Source organism: Neoarius graeffei, chromosome 14, assembly GCF_027579695.1.
Source record: "Neoarius graeffei isolate fNeoGra1 chromosome 14, fNeoGra1.pri, whole genome shotgun sequence".
Taxonomy (NCBI): Eukaryota; Metazoa; Chordata; class Actinopteri; order Siluriformes; family Ariidae; genus Neoarius; species Neoarius graeffei.
Window position 1 is genome coordinate 32,296,220 of NC_083582.1, and position 21,039 is coordinate 32,317,258.

The window sequence follows — 21,039 nt, forward strand, 5'->3', positions numbered from 1 at the left end:
CCGGGCCGGGCCGGCGGCAGAGTGAGTGAGTGATGAGGCGCGCTGCAGAGACGTGAGCACCTGTTGCATGCTGCTATGGCCGGTTTGAGGAACGGGAGCGGGGGGCAGGAGGATGAGGAGGACAGTGGTGGCGGATACACGGTTCTGTCGGTTGTCCCGTGTAGAGACGCGGGGTTTGTGAAAGTTGCCGGTGATGCGGAGGAGGAGGGAGAAGCTGGGCTCCGGGCCGGTGTGTGCGCGCGGAACTCCTGCCTGTGCTTTGTTGGGAGCGGGCGCGAGGCGAACGCGGAGGAGAACGCGAACGCGGATGTGTCGCGCGCGGCGGTTCCGAGAGGTAAGCGGATCCGCACTCGGCTCGCGCGCGCTTGACAAGCTGCAGTAGTTGAGCGCGCGCGCTCCGGGGGGAGCCGCACACTCACACCAACTTGTTTGTTTGTTTGTTTGTTTGTTTGTGGATGATTTTCCTCAGTTATTCAGTTTAAAGTGATGTTTTAACGCGGTCTTTAAACACAAACAAAAAGTCAGTCCTGAAATGTTTCACCCGGTTAAACTTCCTGATGGAAGCGACCTTACAGCCGCTGCTGTTTACCTACCGGTCTCCTCATTATATAAACTACTGACCGTTTGTGTCCGTCAGTCAGACTGACCAATCAGAAGCGCGCAGGCTTTGCGATGCTGGATTCTGATTGGCTAGAGCTGCCTGTATGGAGTTCGACGAAAGGAGTCTTTCTCTCTTTCTCCCTCTCCCTTTTCTTTCTCTTCTTTCTTTTTCTCTCTCTTTCTCTCTCTCCCTCTTTTTTCTCTCTCTCTCCCTCTTTTCTGTCTCTCTTCTCTCTTCTTTCTTTCTCTCTCCTTTCTCTCCCTCTTTTCTTTCTCTCCCTCTTTTCTTTCTCTCCCTCCCCCTCTTTTCTCTTTCTCTCTCCCTCTTTTCTTTCTCTCCCTCCCCCTCTTTTCTCTTTCTCTCTCCCTCTTTTCTTTCTTCTCTCTCTCCTTCTCTCTCTTCCTCTTTCTCTCTTTCCCTCTTTTCTCCCTCTTTTTCTCTCTCTCCCTCTCTCCCTTTTTCTTTCTCTCTCCCTCTCTCCCTTTTTCTCTCTTTTTCTCTCTTTCCTTTCTCTCCCTCCCCCTCTTTTCTCTCTCCCTCTTTTCTTTCTTCTCTCTCTCCTTCTCTCTCTTCCTCTTTCTCTTTCTCTCCCTCTTTTCTCCCTCTTTTTCTTTCTCTCCCTCTTTTTCTTTCTCTCCCTCTTTTCTCCCTCTTTTTCTCTCCCTCTCTCCCTTTTTCTTTCTCTCTCCCTTTCTCTCCCCCTCTTTTCTTTCTCTCTTTCTTTCTCTCCCCCTCTTTTCTTTCTCTCTTTCTTTCTCTCCCCCTCTTTTCTTTCTCTCTTTCTTTCTCTCCCCCTCTTTTCTTTCTCTTTCTTTCTCTCCCCCTCTTTTCTTTCTTCTCTCTCCCTCTTTTCTTTCTTCTCTCTCCCTCTTTTCTTTCTTCTCTCCTTCTCTCTCTTCTTTCTCTCTCCCTCTTTTCTTTCTCTCTTTCTCTCCCTCTTTTTCTCTCTCCCTCTCTCCGTTTTTCTTTCTCTTTCCCTCTTTTCTTTCTCTCTCCCTCTTTTCTTTTTCTCTTTCTCCCTCTTTCTCTCTCCCTCTTTCTTTCTCTCTCCCTCTCCCACCTTTTTTTTAAGTAACACTATTTTTAAAAAAGTACAAATGTATAAAACCAATATGGCAACAACATCATGTTAAATATGGAGAAGAACAGAGAAATTATCAAAGGGAGCAATCTGATAATCTAGTATAAACAAATTTATAATACAACATTAAAAATAAATTATGCCGGAAATTCTGTAATTAAAGATGTCCATTGGGAGTTTCTCTTGTTCCTGTAGCTCTGTATCCTGTACCAGGGGTTCTCGGCCTTTTCTGCTTTAAGGCCCACCTATTCATACCTGTAACGAGTCGGGGCCATTTAAAAAAATTAGTGCTGTCAAGCGATTAAAATATTTAATCGCGATTAATGTCGCGACTGTCATAGTTAACTCGCGATTAATCGCAATTTAATCGCACATTTTTGTCACATGAAAAACCTTTGTAATTCTCTTATCAGCATAAAAAAGTGAATGGGCTTGCTTTGTACCAATGTTTTTTTTTTTTTTTATTGCAGAGCATAACACGTCTTGTCACAGCCACTGACATCCATAACTTCCATATTAGATGAGAAAACCAAGGGATGAAAAATAAAGTGCATATCACTGAAAATTAAAAAAAAAATTATTTTACTCTTCATTAGTTTCTTTTGAAGAGAAGTATTTGCCATAAAAGAAGAAAAAACAGATAACAAAAATAAAAACATTCATCATAGTGTGGCATTGTATTATCTAATGCTCACTGCTTATAACTCTACACCTCCCCGGTGGAGATGAGCTGGGAAACTGAAGACTGAAGGAACAGGATTGAAAAGTATTTTTCCAGTCTCACCTGTGAAAGGTAATCCCATGTGATCTCGTTTGGACGGTAAACCTGTTGGTAGAACGCAGCACATGTTAAACGCAGCACATGAATGAGGCATCTTTATTCTCGGCTACTGTCTAGACGCTATACCAGAGACGGTTGAAGAATCTCCACTTTGCCCCATCCAATATGGCGGCGAGGATGTTTATATGTCTATGCCTTTCTCCATCACTCACACGTACTCTTATTGAAGCAGCGCGCGACAAGCCTCAACAGGAACTACGGGTGACTCGCAGGGCCAAATTAGAATTTGCGTTAACGGCACCATTTTTTTTAATCGCGTTAAATTGAGATCACGTTAACGCATTATTATCGCGTTAACTTTGACAGCACTAAAAAAAATAATAATAATTTTAGCTCATCTATTAGAATCTAATAATCTATTGTAAAGTGTATTAATAGGATACGACATCACTCCCTGTTACAGATGGGAGCCCAGGAATTAAATAAATGCAATAAAAACAATTTTTTAAATTGTAGGTATTGTATTTAAAACTGTATGATTGTGCCGGAAGCCAATATAAAGCCATGCATGCAGGGCATTCTCAGTCAAAAGGGGTTAATGATCCAAAAATGGAGTCTGGTCCATTAACACAAGAACTTATTGCCATGTTTGTGTTCAGCAAACAAGCAAGTTATTAACCCTCTGGAGTCTGAGGGTGTTTTCTGGCACTCTAATGATTTTGGTATGCTCTGATTTTGTCAATTTCGACAAATCTAAAATAGTATTTTCAAAGTCATATGACTTTTTTTTTATTCAGCACAAGTTCAGCTACAGTAATATCTCTGTAGTATGTATGTCATGATTGTACTTAAAAAAAAAAAGCAACAGATAAATGAAGATGTTGTAAAAAGCAGTTTTAGAACTGTGTTGGAATGTGTGAAAAAAAAAACGTGACCTTACTGATTGTGACAAACCGTTTTGGTCACTTGAGATGATTCTGTTTAGTCTTAGGAATGGATCAAACACAACTTAAATCTGCTCCATTGATTTGGACAATTAACCGGCCATCAAAATGTCCTATTGCTTTGGGATAAAGAGCTGGCAGAAGGGGTATTCAATGAGAAGGGTAAAAAATTCCATTCCATTCAATGAGAAGAGTGAAAACTCCCTCCCACTGCCAACTCTTAATCCCATCAGGTCGAGTCCCAATGGGTAAGGTCATGTTTTTTTCACACATTTCAACACAGTTCTAAAACTGCTTTTTACAACAGCTTCATTTATCTGGTATTTGACACTCTTCAGTGTGTCTCTTGTACTATTTTACTCAGTTCAGAGCCACAGCCTTCCCTGTTACACAATTACTCTGTAATTTTGCTCCCATTCCAACTCCAAATTTTACTCTCTAAACTCAAAATAGAGCAAAATTAATGATTTTGAGGAAAACACTTTTAACTCTGGAAAAATTGCTCAGTCATTTTTCCTGTGTATACAGTACAGCGCACGCATATCAACCGATACGCTCATCAGAAATAGGAGAAACATTTGCTCGAGCTGATCTTTGGCTGGATCGAGTCGAAGTAAAAAAAAAAGGCACCACTTTATTATCAGTGTCGCAGTTCTCAAGACTGAATTGAATCGCTGTCCTGAATCATCCGAAGCGCATAAAACCGCACGCCATCTCGTAACAAGTTTTACCTCCAAATAGCCTGAACTATGGCTGACAGATTTTATCCTGTTTACGGTGGGCATTCCCACTGTGAAAGAGAAACTAATTGAAAGCGAAAGACTGAAGGTGATTATCATGCCTTTACCATGTGAAGTCTTTTATGAATACGTAAGTGCTCGCTCAGCACTCCGGTGTGACTGAGTAAGGTGGCAAGTTTTATGTTTCATATAATTTAGGTAATTTAAAAACTATAATATCATTTGGCAGTGGGCACAGAGGAAAGTATAAAGTTTCTGTCAATATGTTTATCATGCTTGGATAATGAACTCGCGAAGATATTTATCTAAATACCTGATCTACTCATTCTAAACCTGTCGAGCTTCACCGGTGACGCTCCCGACCCCAAAGGGTTAAGACCAAGAAGTACACTTGAAAGAAGTGGATATAGAAACCACTCAATGGGATTAGATTCTTACACGCTAACAAAGAAGGATTTTTCCTAGGAAATGGAAAATTCTCCATCCATTGAGTTCCCCGACATCTCAAACTACCTGGTGCTGCAGACATCGTTCTATACAGACACACAGATGAAAACCTGGAAGAGCATGGAGGAGAACAACTTTTTATACGCGGGTGGGTTAAAGATCTGGAGATCAGGATACTCTACGATAAATCCTGTATTGTTTATTTTTGTCTGGGCAAGTCAGCATTTCTGGGCTTTTTGTCCGTGCCTTCGTGATGGTTGCTCGGACGCTACAAATTTTACAAGTTTGGTGTAAACAAACCACAGCCACTCGATTCTCAATCCTCCTTGCTCTTCTCTTCTGCATAAATCATTCACAAAGATCCACAGAAACCCCTTTAAAGACCTGGGTATTATAGGTTTAATATACGTGTTAGTTTACAATCTGGCGACCACGATCAAACAGTAAACAAAAACACATCTGAGGACTTGAACGTCTCTTGAGCTTCAAAATAACGAAAAATGATTTGCGAATCCAAGCAAAATAAAGCTGAGGAATTTACAAACCTTTCACGAAGTGATCACTGCAAACTCGAGCGTTCTTCGACTCCACTCCCTTCCATCGCAGTGAAAGGTCCAAGAGCCACCTTTGTTGTTGTCTTTTGGTAAAATCCTTTGCTCTTTCACCCTTCTTATCACTTCACCAGGAACCCGGAAGAAATTTTTATCAGTTTCACGGTTTGTTTGATTCAAACAGCACAAGCGTAGGGCAATTTAACAACTAGTAAGGTGCCCCAGCGATAGTAACACTTTGTGAACAGTGAGCTTAGCTGACCACCACTTCATGTCTTGCGTATCTAATGAGGCAGATGTGATGTTTGATGCAACCCAGCAGTTGTACCCGACTAAAAATTGGCTTCAACTTGGGGGGGGGGGATTTGCAGTCCACTAGATGGCGTAGTGGTTAAGAAGCACTATCGTACATCACAAATATTCAAATTATGTAGGCTAGTAATTTTCTTTTCTGCAGTAATTTTTCTTTAATATTCTGGGACATACTGTACACCTTGGACTTCAAAACAACCCATGCACATACTCATACATACACATTTGATAAATAGACGTGTGTCTTTTTAGATTCTTCTTATTTTTTATTACCTCGTCCGCGATGGAGTCAGCGGGACGAGGTATTGTAATCGGTGCGGTTTGTTTGCGTGTCTGTCTGTTAACAATCTAGCATCTAGACCAGGGGTGGGCAAACTTTTTGGCTCAGGGGCCACATTGACTTTTGAAATTTGCCAGGCGGGCCGGGCCAGCACCAAATTCATACATATCGAACATAAACCAGAAAAGCTTTAGTGTTATTGTAAGGCCTTCACTGACAGAGACCCAAATGCAGATCAGATTGACATTTATTTTAGTTCTCAGTCACCAAAGGCAGAGCAGAAAAATGCTTGCAGTTCAATAGATTGGCACTGGATCCATCCAGAAAAGTAATACATACACACACACACACACACACGCGCACATGTGACGGTAAGAAAAGTAGCACACTTAATTCTTAAATTACATCTTTGAGCTGCCAGGATGAGTAGGATGCCAGTGTATTTGTATATTTGTATCATTTTATACATACAACTAAATTGCGTATCATTAAATTGAACTAAATTACATATCAGTACATATTGTTTTTGTACATTTCACTGAACTCGTAGATTTAAGGCCAATTTATGCTGACAACCCAGTCCTCGCAGATGGTGTCTGCGTAGCCCCCCCACCTTCGCAGACGCTCTGCGCGCACCTCCCAAAAATTGTGACCAAAAAATTGAAGCCTCGCAGACAGCGTCGCAGACAAGAGGGCTCTGATTGGTCCACTCTACATCCGCTGTACATGCACTTCCGCTTCCCTACTTTCCCGGTTTGGTTTGTTTTCACTACCGCCATTTTTAAAAACACGAGCGAAGATGGAGCAGCACGAAGAGCGGTTGATCGAGGAAGTGAGGAAGTACGTACATCTATACGACTCCAGTTCTAGTCATTATAAGTAACCGGAGGATAAACACTCCACTAACCACACCCACCAACTACTCCTAGCGACTTCGCGACTTCGCGCCCCCTTGCGTTGTGGCGGTGAATAACATCGCGCACGCCTGTTACTCCCCGCTCAACGATAAATTACAACTGTCTGCGAAAAGCTATCTGCGAAAGCCTTGTCGCAAGAGCATGCAGAGGCCCTTACACCTGAGTGATTTTTTTTTTTTTTAACCATCCACTTCCAGCCTGCCAGTACAACCAACCACCATTAGTAGGAGAGGCACCACACCATTCCAAAATGTTTGCAGTTCAACAGTTTGGGTACCACACCATGCCAACATGTTTGCAGTTCAATGGTTTGGCACTGGATCCATCCAGCCCACAAAATCAAACAAAACAGCTCAAGAAAGCAAAAAACTCCAAACTGGTTTTCAGGTTCAAAGTCACTCACTGAAATATTTCCAGTCCTCAAAAAATCAAAACACAGGTTCCAAACAGGTTTTCATATTCCAAAAGGCCACTCATAGATCAGAATAACCTCCACAGGCAAAAGTCCAGGAACAGATATACATGCATGAAAATCCCTCACCTTTCGGCGAAATTCGCCGTTTTGAAACCAAAATGGGTGACCTACGTGAATCGTGTAGATCCGATGAGAAAAAAAAAATGGGGGGGGTGGTTGATATTGACCCAAAGAGCAAGGAGGTTGCTTCGCACCCATAGACAGTTCGTGCCGGTTTGCGCCTCCTCCTCCTGCTTTGATATTGACGCCATAGCGACGAGTACATCTTGCTGCGAAGGGCAAGCAGCATCATTTCACGCCTCTTCTCCTGCTGGCCAGAGCGTGCACACATGAGTCGGAGTGCAGGCCAGACCGCTGGAAGCTGGATTGAGTCATCGGACTGAATTTCCTACTTTTTTCAAACTTTCCTGATTTGCCATCAAAACAAACAAAACTTCCGGCTTGATTACGTCAGCATTCTAAAGAGGGCGCGCGCGTCTTTTGACAATCCCTGTGTCCGAAATTGCTCGCTACTCACTATAGAGGGCACTGTATAGAGGGATTTCACTGACGTCACCCGAAACCGGAAGTAAACAGACCCTGCGCCATTTTGGAAGACCAACAAACTCGTGATTAGGGGGAAATAACGGCAGCGGTATGTGAACCCACGAGAATAAAGTGGAGTGGCAAACGACTTAAACAAATCTGAGCTGTTTTATTTATGATTTATTGGCCCAACAGTAGACTTGAAAGAAACCTGTGTGAGACTTGGCAAAAAACTGTGGATATAATGGATAAGTCTGTGCATGATCTGCGGACACTCTGAGGTAAGCAAACGCAAGAAATTCAGATTTAAAACATGCTAAATTGGCCCCAAGTTGATAACTGGATGAGGAGCAAGCCTCCCAGACTTCTACAATTTAATAATAATAATAATAATAATAATAATAATAATTTAGGATGGTTTGGGGCTTGCTCTCCCTCCTATTATATAAATAAAACATAGTTGTTGTGTAGGCATATATCATAAATACATATGTATAATTTGGATAAATGAACCTAAATTATGGATACCTTAATAGTAACAAAAAGTATTAATTTTTCAACTCAAAAGATATATTATTAAAAGATAAATATCAACAAGATTACCTTGGCCATAACTATGTGTAGGTTATTCTTCATAACAGCTGTAATATCACGACCCAAGCCACTAACAACATAATTGTAAGCCTGTAGCCCTTTGTAGGCTTTCAAGTCATCAGCAGTGTAGGCACTGGGTGTAAACAACAAATAGTTTACAATGTCTGGGTAGCAAACAGATGGCAGAATTGGTGTCCGGTCCTCCTTATGTTTCCATTCTCCCTTGCCCCGAGTCTTATCATATGGGTCAAACCCATCAATCACAGCCAGTTTCTCCACATACCGTGCCCTTTCTGCAGCTGGTAATGTACTCGCATAACCCGAATTATCATCCATCGTGTCACTTCACTCTCGCTCGTACTTTGTTTTATATTGTGAGTGCATGTACTTGGTCTTCCAATATGGTGCCTAACAAAATCTCGCGGCGCGGTGACGTCATGCGATAGCCCTCTTGGAGACGCCATTTTGTAGCGCTGTCCGTGCTGAAAGAAATCAAATTAAAAGTCTCAAATTTGATTTAATAAAAGACAGCAGCAAAGAAGAAAGTATTCAGCCTTGATTTAAAAAGAGCTGAAAGCTGCAGGTACTTCCATATCTTGGCAGGCTGAGTGGTATGCTGGGGCACCTCTTGCCAGCAGACCAGGATATCCAGAGGGAACTTGTGCGGTTCAGTGTTGACCTGACCATCCCCAGCTTCAAGGAGGGAGAGAGCATCGTGGAGTGGTGGGGTCATGTCTTCGACAAACCAGACAAGTGCCCCTCCCTGGGTGCACTGGTTAAGTGTTGCCTCTCCATCTTTCATGGACCTAGAGTCGAGTCCTCATTTAGTCTAATGAATGATGTAACTGATCAAAGGAGTGGCAACATGAATGTGGAAACATTTAATGCAATGCAGACGGTCAAGTACACGCTGATGTCCAGGGGGAAGACAGCTATGCAGCTCTTTAGAAGGGAGGACGTGAAGTTTAGGGAAGTGGACAGAACATTGTGCAAGAACATTAACTCTGCAGCAGCCACATACAAACACCAGCAGAGGGTGAACAAGGAGGAAAAGCAGCAGAGCAAGTATGGCTCTCAAGCAACTTGCAGTGCTCAGCAGGCCAAGAAACAGACTGCTGAAGGAGAGAAGCGGGCAAGGCTGAAACATGTGGCAACTCGGCGAAAGCGGGCCATGGAGACACTGGTGGTCCAGGCAAATAAAAGGAAAAAATTATCACTATTCCTTGGGTTCCACTTTCTTCGTTCTATTATTCACATTTTTTTCCAGGGCATAATTTCACTATAACTACACGTATTTGTACTGTATCTCCTTGTGCAAATGTCAATACAGTATAGTTAGTAAGGAGGCTATAATATTTATTCTGGGGGAGGACCGCCCAAACAAAATAAAACAACACCAGAGGCCACGTCACCACTCGCGCACCCTTCTCACCTTTTTCACCCCTGACCAGTTTTCATGCCTGGATATAAGCAGAAGCAAGGTCAGCTGCTCATAATACACCTATAATAGCAGACAGGGACATAAATGAGGGGCGGAGCAGACACCCAAAAGCACATGGTACTTAAAAACCAACACCAGCACTACAGCAGCCACCCACGACAACCAAAATTACTAACACTACGTTCAGACTGCAACCTGAAACGACCCATATCCGATTTGCTGTGAAATCCGATTTTTTTGTTAGGCCGTTCACATTACCAATTATATGAGACTTGTATGCGATCTCCAATATGAACGGAAAACGACCCAAAAGTGTCCCGCATGCGCAAATTGACACGTAATAAGCACATCTACGTAATACGTAAAAAAAAAAAAAAAAGCGCACTCTTCAAGTTTGCAAGTAAAGCATGGAGATGAGGCGAGACCTGGCGATGTGGTTTTTGTGGCGGCGGCGGAACTCACACAATAATCTGATTAATGTGGGCAGCAGACTAATGAGACCGAAGGTGTCAAATTACTGGAAATTTCCAGAACAATCTTATAATCTTGTAATACAGGATGGTTTAACATCCAGGTCCCTACCAAATCCACCATTAGCTTGATCAATTCTATAAAAGTCTATTTAAATTCTGAAAACTGCACAAAATGTTGTTGTTTTCCACCAAAGAGGTGGGATTAGCCAACGCAGAATAGTGACGTTTGTCTCTTGTTGATGACGTGTAGGTCGCGTGAACGCGACCTGTCCGGTCAGACTGCAGTCGCATGTGAAAATAACGGATATGCATCGGAATTAGGACCACATATCCAAGCGGCCTGGGTCGCATGTGAAAAAAATTGGATCTGTGTCGTTCAGATTGTCAATAACAAATCGGATACAGGTCGCATATGGGCAAAAAAATCGGATATGGGTCGTTTCAGGGTGCAGTCTGAACGTAGTCTAAGAGTTATACTTTTTATATTATTATGTCTGTAAACATGTGACTACCATCTTATTACAGCTCCAACATAGTTTTAAAAAGAGAAAGTGTTAATACTCACATTCACTCAGCAACCGCTGAGCTGTATTCGTCCGTTCTTGCGCTGACTGGTTGTTAGCATAATTAGCATGTTTGGAGGAAAAGTGCCGTTTGATGTTCTATTCCTTTAAAACTGCAACAGTTTCTTTGCAAATAAGGCATACAGCCTTTGATCGGACTTCAGCAAAAAAATATTTAGTTGTCCATTCTTTATTGAACACCCTGCACTCACTGTCCACTTTTCTTTTTTTAGAACCACTCATTGTAAAGATTTATCCTGTGTTCTCGAGATCATCAGTGGCACGGGCGCCAGAATGACTTCCATGGCACGCGCTGCACCACTCTGCAAATGTAATCTCGCGTGAATACGACTGACTGGAAAGACGGATCTCTAGAACACCTGTCTACATGATAACACTGAAGCTTCTAGTTTATAGATCTGCTCAATCGCGTTTATATGATTGTCTTCTGCGGGCCGGATTAAAAACGCCAACGGGCCGGATGTCGCCCCCGGGCCGTAGTTTGCCCACCTCGGATATAGATGGTTGTACCAATTGACTTCAAATTTTCAGGGTAGATGGGCAATGGTCCGTAGATTACCTGATCACATTTTGAGGGTAATGGGGTGAAGGTCACTGGAAAGGTCAACCTTTCAGTCCAAATAACATTTTCCATTAGAACTAAAAAATGGTTTACGATAAACAGATGTTTACTATTATGAGCATATAGGAACTCCCATATGACCTTTCATTTGGCACCATGATCTTTGACCTTGAAAGGTCAAACTCAAGGTCATGGATTTTCAGAGGGCTGTAACTTGAAAACAGTTGATAGTAGACAGATGTTTACCATTATCAACTTTTAGGAAGTGCCATATGGGCTTTCATTTGCAGGGTTTTTTCTAGAAAAATTTAGTATGAGGGCGCTCACCATGGCGAGGGAGCAAAGCGGGGGGGGGGGAGATGGTGCCGGTTGTGTCCCGTCCCCCCCCCCGCGCCGTGCAAAGCCTTTGAAAAATGCTCCAATGGGACATTCTGAGGCTATCTGAGAGGGAAATTGTAACAAATTGTCTGTCAACATTGAAAAAGAAAGAAGTAATCATCTTCTGCCCCGGACAGTCTTTGGCTTTCTTCCGCTTCGTGCTGCCGGATGACATCTTTAAATGCCCAAGTGTCAACAAAAACAACTCGCAAACTACTTCTGTCAAAAGCTCCCGCGCCGGTAGGTGAAAGGTCATTCAGTCTTGAGAAATCTCGCGCTACAAGTCAGCTGACCTTGTATGTAACCCATGTCAAATCTCGCAAGAGCAGCCGCGACAAGTAAACAACTAAACAACATGGCGCCTCAGTCTGGAAAACGCCAATTCGAATTGTTTTTGCACCGTCTGGCGGTGTATCTACTATGATTGGAATATTTTTGGAGCAATTATAACATATTTGATGATCAGACACATTGTCACGTAGTGTTGCTGGGATGTTTTCACGGAGTCGGTAAGGGGGCGCACGCCGAGAGTAAGAGGGCACAGCACCCCTGTTCCCCCGTTTAGACGAAAGCCTGATTTGGAACCATGATCTTTGACCTTGAGTGACTGAAATGTCAAACTCAAGGTCATGGACTTTCATGGGACTATAACCTGACAGCTGATGATTGAGAAATATTACCATTATCAAAATATAGGTATAAAATAAGTGCTTCCTGGCGAGGTTTGTTTTGCCTGGCAACACTTGTTCTATTTATCGACTTTTAAATAATTTTATCTAAACTGTTCAAGCACCACCCAACCACCAAAACGAATTCCTTGTACGTGAGAACGGACTCGGCAATAAACTCGACTTTCTTGATTCCGATCATAATCATCCAGTGCTGCTGAATTCTCCAGTCTGATTGGTCAGAAGGTGTTGGGCCCTTTTCTGTAACAGCAGGTCTGAGAGTAGTGCTGGCTCCAAGTCAGACTAGAAGGGCACCCGGTAGCGTGCATACCTCCTCTAAACTACATCTCCTCAACATCAAAACCACATCACTCGAACCTAGGATCATACTAAAGCTGCACACCAAATTTCATCCAAATCCGTTCACTATTTTTTGAGTTACATTAGGAAGAAACTAAGGTGAAAACATAATCACAGGTTTATATTAATGCACTGGGACTAATATCGTTATCATTTCCGTAGTAACAGGACTGCATAATAAGCTTAATAAACAAATTGTAATTTTTAAGTCTTATAACGAGACATTTAAGTAAGGAGTCGGAGAACTTCTCTGCAACATCATCTACAACAAGCTGCATTGTGGGTGGGTTTTTTTTTTTGGGGGGGGGTCACTTCAGGATGTGATGATATTGGAAAATAATCGAGTTCACATCAGGCCACATCACCTCGTTGATTATTTTCCATGAACAGCACAGCCAAAGTTCAGTTCAATTCAGATTTATTTGTATGGCGATTTTAACAAAACATTGTCATAAAGCAGCTTTACAGGAATAAATGAGTGAGTCTGGGGTGACGGTGGGAAGGAAACACTCCCTGAGACGGCACGAGGGAGAAACGTTGAAAGGAACCAGACTCAAAAGGGAACCCATCCTCATCTGGGTGGCACCGGATCATGTGATTAATACTAGGGATGTTAACCGATGACCGTTTGACCGATGGTTGACCGAATCAATGTCAACCGGTTAATTTTTTTTGGTTGTCTGTTAAAAAAAAAATCGTTTTGAAGCTGCCGATTTTGGAGCAGAGAACCTGGAATTCTGTGTTGTAAACGCTTGGGGCATGCCATGCGGTGTAAGGACGACAGCTGACAAATCAGAAACACCCATTCAGTCATGTCCCGCCCTCCCGCCCCAGTTGAAGACCGCTGACAAATCAGAAACACCCATTCAGTCATGTCCCGCCCTCCCGCCCCAGTTGAAGACAGCTGCCACTCGGCGAAAGAAAAGTGTAGAGACAGGCTTTTTAGCTTACAAATTACTATTGTGTGTTTTTTTTTAAAAAATTATTATTAGAAGGCATGGCGGCACGGTGGTGTAGTGGTTAGCGCTGTCGCCTCACAGCAAGAAGGTCCGGGTTCGAGCCCCGTGGCCGGCGAGGGCCTTTCTGTGCGGAGTTTGCATGTTCTCCCCGTGTCCGCGTGGGTTTCCTCCGGGTGCTCCGGTTTCCCCCACAGTCCAAAGACATGCAGGTTAGGTTAACTGGTGACTCTAAATTGACCGTAGGTGTGAATGTGAGTGTGAATGGTTGTCTGTGTCTATGTGTCAGCCCTGTGATGACCTGGCGACTTGTCCAGGGTGTACCCCGCCTTTCGCCCGTAGTCAGCTGGGATAGGCTCCAGCTTGCCTGCGACCCTGTAGAACAGGATAAAGCGGCTACAGATAATGAGATGAGATTAGAAGGCACATCGAGTTTAGTCCTGCCTTGGCCAGTGCATTCTGAAAGTATGTTTCGGTCTGTAGCCAACAATGCATGTTATTGCAGATCATATCTCTCTACACAAACTAAAGGCGCAGATGCCGACTTTTGGAAGGAAGGGGAGAGAATGAAATGACAGCGGTGTCTGGAGGGGGAGTGACAAACGCAGCTTTTATGTCTGTGAGCCAAGTCAGTGACGGCTTCAGAGCAACTTCAATACCATGCAGTAATGGCGTGTTGATATTGTTAACGGCGTTATAACGATTGTAGCTAATTAATTAGATTAACAGCCTTTATTTTAACGCCGTTATTCCCATCACTGAATGTCATGTACTTCTTCTAGCACTTTATTTTCAATGCCATCATGGCCAACTGAAACTGTCTCTAAGCTGGAGCCATTTGTCCTCCGCTCCAATACAAACCCCTCGACATCAGTGCCGCATTTGACTAAATGTTTCGCGCTGTAGAAAAGGTAATGTGAATGGAGGGCAGCGACTGGGACTGAATGTGCGGATGCTCGCGGTTAGATTTAGAATAGATTCTAATAATTCCAATTCTAGAATTTTAAACAGGGATGCAAACGGCGCGCCTTTTGGCGGATGCCGCCTTTTTCAAGGCTGAATCGTGCAGATCCGATTTTTTTTTTTTTTTAGGGGGGGCGTTGGAGTGTCTGAATAATTTCATCAGAGTAAATTCTGTATTAAAATTACTAAATAAGCAAATGCCGTTACAGTTCATGAAACATAGGAAGTATGAGAAGAAAACAGTAAATCATAAAACTGCGTACCTTTGCGCAGCTTCCGCAAAAACGTGCGCAGCTTTCTGATTTACTGTTTTCTTCTCATACTTATACTTCCTATATTTCATGGACTGTAACGGCATTTGCTTATTTAGTAATTTTAATACAGAATTTACTCTGATGAAATTATTCAGACACTCCAACACCCCCCCTAAAAAAAAAAAAAAAATCGGATCTGCACGATTCAGCCGTGAAAAAGGCGGCATCCGCCAAAAGGCGCGCCGCTTGCATCCCTGTTTAAAATCATAGGTTAACCGGCTAATGAGGCTCGGTGGTCGGTCAAGATTTTTTTTAGTTTTCGCCATCCCTATTTAATACCCTGTCCACACAAGGGATTTTGTACCGATACGATACTACTTTCGTACCGCAACACCTGTCCACACAAGCAACTATACTGGTACTGTAGCGGTATAACTGTATCGGTACGAAACCCACAAATGTATGGGTTTCGTACCGGTACAGTATCGGTACTGTAGCGCTTTGCTGTAGTGTGGACAGATGAAGCGGTTCTGTATCGATACAAATATAATGCGCAAGCGCAATGAACCATTCCTACGTCTTCCGGGTTATTCATACAATACAATACGCACGTGCTTTCCAGCTGTAAATAAAACGTCAAAATGGCTCAAAACGACCGTGGAGCTACATGGAGCAAAGACGAAGTTATGTGTTTGTTGGAGCTTTGGGGAGACAAGCGATGTCAGGAACAGTTGAGGGGTACACGTCGAAATATCGACATGTACAGACAACTGTCGAGTGATCTCCGCCGCTTCATGGGCGAAGATGCGGCCGGTCGCACTCCGCCATATTCTCGGAAGGAAGTTACTCGTTAACCACGGAAACATTTCGCGCACGCGCTTTTCAACTACTGTGAAAGAAAACCGCAAACATTTCTCGCTAGTGTGGACAGATGCACTAAACTGTACCGGTATACTTTGTATCGATACAGTTACACCACTATCGTACCGGTATAAGTGTGAACACAGCTTTCAGTAACTCTCTTCTATAACTGTGTGCTATTTGGTCAAGCAGTGCAACTGTGTAACCAGGAAATTCATTATCGTTCTGATATGAAGTCTGTTTACTGATGGAGACTTGAGAGCAAAAATGTTCATAGCGAGTGCAGTCTGAAGGGATCACAGCAGGTGCAGTCTGAAGTCCTAAGTGCGTCAAAGCGTTTATTTTTCTGATACAACAGCAATTAACCAACATTTACAATTTAACAGGACAGGCATAACCAGTCTTAACCTCACCAAAACACTGTGTCTCTCTCTCTTTCTCTTTGTGTCTCCCCCAGTCAAGTCAAGTTTATTTGTCTAGCGCTTTTAACAATAGACATTGTCGCAGGGCAGCTTTACAGAATTTGAACGACTTAAAACATGAGCTAATTTTATCCCTAATCTATCCCCAATGAGCAAGCTTGTGGCGACGGTGGCAAGGAAAAACTCCCTCAGACGGCATGAGGAAGAAACCTCGAGAGAAACCAGACTCAAAAGGGAACCCATCCTCATTTGCGCAACAACAGACAGCATGACTATAACATTAACAGTTTTAACATGAAGTCAGTTTGGTTGATGTTGTAACTCTTCATTGATGGAAACTCGAGTGCAAAACTGTTCATGACAACTGCAGTCCTAAAGTTAGCAAGTCAACTGTAGTCCTCAGCCATAAAAGCATTATTGTAAGAGTCCAGAGCGTCCTCCAAGTGTGACTTTCAACTGTCCACGTGGGGCTGTCCTCAACAGGAGCGATGCGATGAGACTCCAACCAGACACAGGGCACCAGGATGGATCAGGCAGGTCCGAGGGGCAGAAGAGGTCAGGATCTCGATCCCAGGACTGACTAACATAGGTTGTTGGGTATGCCCAGTCAGGGCTCGAAATTAACTTTTTTTCTTTGTGTCCCCCAGTGGTCCCGAATTCTGTGTTGTATTGTCCCGAATGGAAGCAATAGTGTCCCCATTTTTTTCCTCTCTGAAATAACCAGTGGTTAATATTATCATATGAAGTTACTATTATATTTGTAACTATGCGATTTTATGTGTCAGCCCTGTGATGACCTGGCGACTTGTCCAGGGTGTACCCCGCCTTTCGCCCGTAGTCAGCTGGGATAGGCTCCAGCTTGCCTGCGACCCTGTAGAAGGATAAAGCGGCTAGAGATAATGAGATGAGAAATAGCTCATTCAGAAAATGTTTCAACTCCCTACATCTGCAGTACACTTTAGTTGAAAATAAGACCCCTTTTATGTTCATTTCATCTACTTATACCTTGAACATCTGTTGGCACTTATAAGGCCAACTTATCATTTTCACCATTACCGTTATCCATTTTTATGAACTTTCCGTTATCCATTACCGTTATCCATTTTTATGAACTTTCCGTTATCCATTTTATGAACTTTCGCTGCCGGGTGCAAATGTTAGCAACATCAGCATAGTGCCAGGTCCGAGCCTAGTTGTGCTGCTGACTGACTAAACTTTCTGAACTAGAAAGACACCAAGAAAACTCACTTATTCTGTTGAACGGTATCTTCCGTCAATATCATCCACATCATTCCTGTTGTATTTTATAACGTGTCTAACTGTTCATTAAGTTCATTCAGTTGCTCGCGTTGCCTGCAGACCAGGCGATGACACTTTGGATCCTGAAGGTCCCGGAGACGTTATGTCTGGGCTTTCAGTTTCTTCCCCGCGGTCGGTCCGCTTCAACCACTTCAGCATTTTTGTTCTGGCAAGAGTCGGCGCAGCGTGTGCGGTAGCAATTCCATTCCAAGTCCATATAATGCGGACTCCGGCCGAAGATTCTAGAACAGAATGCGCTGCTCTGTAGCCTACGGATGCAGGTGCATCGAAAGTGAAGCTACTATGTATTTTTCGCTGTTAACGTTTTAAAATTAAAATTGACAAATTAGGTGAATGTCTACGTATGTGTTACGGCTTTGTAAATAATATTAATGTAGAACTTTTTTTCTAGATCTATTTTTTTTCCATTGTCCCGGGATTGTCCCAGATATGATAATTTTGTGTCCCGATGACATTTTTTATGGTCCCCGGGACATTGGGACACCGTTAGTTTCGAGCGCTGTGCCCAGTGTCACCTGAATAAGTAGGAACAGTATACATATTGCACTGAGTACAAGCAGGGACTCCGGCATAACTAAAAGGGGAGAGCCAGAAGGTAACACAGGCATGAGGGAGCCCCGGGACATAAAGCAGCAGCCACTACACTGTCAACAAACTCGAGTGAGCAAGCGAGTGGGGGACTGACAGTATCCATACATCCCAGTTTACCAAAACACTCTGTCTGAGGACCCTCCAGATCTACACCTTTACCTCATAAACACCATTAACACAAGGCTTGACTAAACAGATATGTTTTCAGCCGAGACTTAAACGCTGAGACTGTGTCTGATTCCCGAACACTACTTGGAAGGCTGTTCCATAACTGTGGGGCTTTGTAAGAAAAGGCTCTGTAGTGGGGCAGCATAGCTAACCTATTGTGCATTTTGTGATACAAGCACCAAATTTGGCACAAATGTACATTGACATATGGCGAACATTTTCAGATATTGAGCCACTCGGAATTCTCTCTTCATGTCCGCCATATTGGAATTCAAAATGGCCGCCATTTGAAATCTACATTTGCGCTTATCTGACCTAAACTTCACTTCCCTGTTGTTTCCATTCTGTGGACTGTTACATGAAGAATAGATATTTTTATATTCCAATTAAATTTAAGGTAATACTAGCACTGTGTTTGCCATCCAGACTGGTCCTATTGCAAGAGGATAGTGATGACCACATCAGTGGATTTTATACTTTTCCTCATTAAATAATATTTGGTGCAGGTGATGACCTAATCAATACCTCATTAAGTAAAATGAGATGTGTTGGAATCCCAGCACAGACACTGGAATGAAACGGCTGCCGTACACAGAGATGCTGATTTAAGAAAAGATTTAAGTGGTCTCTTATTTCTTTTTTTTTTCCAGAGCTGTATGTCATGTCTCTACACAAAATAGCCCATATTATTGAGAAATGGATTGATCAGTATAGTTTGCAAAATTATTTACAAATAAAAAAATTAATTTGTCAACTATTCACCCTCCATTGGTGTAAAACCCCTAAATTAGTTATGGTTAAATGAGCTGAAAGTTTCCAGAAACTATGAGGTGATTTCCATTCTAAAGACAGTGATTTGATTGTAGAAAGCTCCAGGGTTTATTAGAGAGCATACTTAAGCAAACAGCATCATGAAAACCAATAACCTATGAAAACACATGCAGGACAAGGTTCTGAAAAAGTGTCAATTAGGGTTTGGTTATTAAAAAAATATCCCAAACTTGGAGCACCCACAGAGCAATATTAAATCCATCATTTTAAAAAAAGGAAAGAATTTGGTACAATCATGAGGAAGTCATCCACCAAAAGTCAGTGACTGAGTAAGTAACCAAGAGGCAGAGGACGGAATAGATGCTCATTCTTGTTCATCAGCATTATCTAGTTGTTCCAGTTAAACTTTCAGGAACACACACCTTCTCCTGCTTGACAATGCAGTCACCTTCACCCTTCCATCCATCCATCCATCCATTATCTGTAGCCACTTATCCTCTCCAACAGGGTCACAGGCAAGCTGGAGCCTATCCCAGCTGACTACGGGCGAAAGGCGGGGTACACCCTGGACAAGTTGCCAGGTCATCACAGGGCTGACACATAGACACAGACAACCATTCACACTCACATTCACACCTACGGTCAATTTAGAGTCACCAGTTAGCCTAACCTGCATGCCTTTGGACTGTGGGGGAAACTGGAGCACCCGGAGGAAACCCATGTAGACATGAGGAGAACATGCAAACTCCACACAGAAAGGCCCTCGTCGGCCGCTGGGCTCGAACCCAGGACCTTCTTGCTGTGAGGCGACAGTGCTAACCACTACGCCACCGTGCTGCCCGTCACCTTCACCTACTTTAGGATAATTAGCCTATTGCTTAACTGTTGGAACTCCTTCGGGTTCCATATCAAACCTAGAACAACACAGAATCTAATCAATAACTCAAACTTGTCAAAACAATTTTTACTTCACGGACTTTGAGTAAAATGTTGTCTTGTCAAAAATACATGATGATGAATATTCATCTCTCATGAATTAAGTGGAGTACTGTAATAAAGTATGTCATTTTGAAAAATGGATACCAGCAAATATTGTCATGTACTATAAAAATATTTGACCCAGAGGTAATCGCACATGTAGAATTCAAGTGGCGGCCATTTTGAAATCCAATATGTTGGCTAATTTATAAAGATACACAATGCAGATTGTAACCATCGGATTCCTTTCCTCCCAGAACATACATTTGGACACCAGAATCGAGTCAATAGCAGCATTAGACCCAAAGATAATCGAAAATGTAGATTTCAAACAACGGCCATTTTGAAATCCAATATGACGTCTCATTGGTACAAAATATGCGATGCAGATTGTTACCATTGTATTCCTTGCCCCCCAAAACGTACATTTAGACACCAGAATCGAGTCAATAGCAGCATTAGACCCAAAGATGATCGAAAATGTAGATTTCAAATGGCGGTCATTTTGAATTCCAATATGGCGGACATGAAGGGAGAATTCCGAGTGGCTCAATATCTGAAAATGTTCGCCATATATCAATGTACATTTGTGCCAAATTTGATGCTTGTATCACAAAATGCAAAATCCTTTTGAATATTCGAGCTAAACCGCCCCACTACTGCCCCCTGATGTAGCCTTCAGTATACGAGGTACCAGCAGATAGCCTGCACCTTTTGGTCTAAGTAGGTGTGGTGGGTCATAAAGGACCAGAAGTTCGCTCAGGTACTGTGGTGTGAGACCATTTAGTGCTTTAAAGGTCAATAGTAGTATTTTATAATCCAGGGCTTTTCAAAGTGTGGGGCGTTCCCCCCCTGGGGGGCGCCAGAGTTCTTCAGGGGGGGCGCAACGTGAGAGACAAAATGGATCGATTTTTAGTACCTAAAGCTACAGGGAGTGAGGAGACGGCCAAGCAAAAAAACAGACCCTCCACGATGTTGCGATTTGCAACTTCAGCGCAAATTCAACCAATCCCCGCGAATTCAGGGCGGTGTTGCAATTAT

At 42.9% G+C, this 21,039-nt stretch overlaps 1 protein-coding gene across 1 annotated transcript in view; it reads left to right on the forward strand.

The window, feature by feature from the left end:
* The window catches only part of slc35g1 (solute carrier family 35 member G1), a 66,053-nt gene continuing 45,014 nt past the window's right edge, over nt 1-21,039 (forward strand). Inside the window, exon 1 of the mRNA XM_060938810.1 lies at nt 1-334. Coding sequence (XP_060794793.1) covers nt 76-334 — 259 coding nt within the window. The 5' untranslated portion in view covers nt 1-75. The remainder of the gene's footprint in view (nt 335-21,039) is intronic.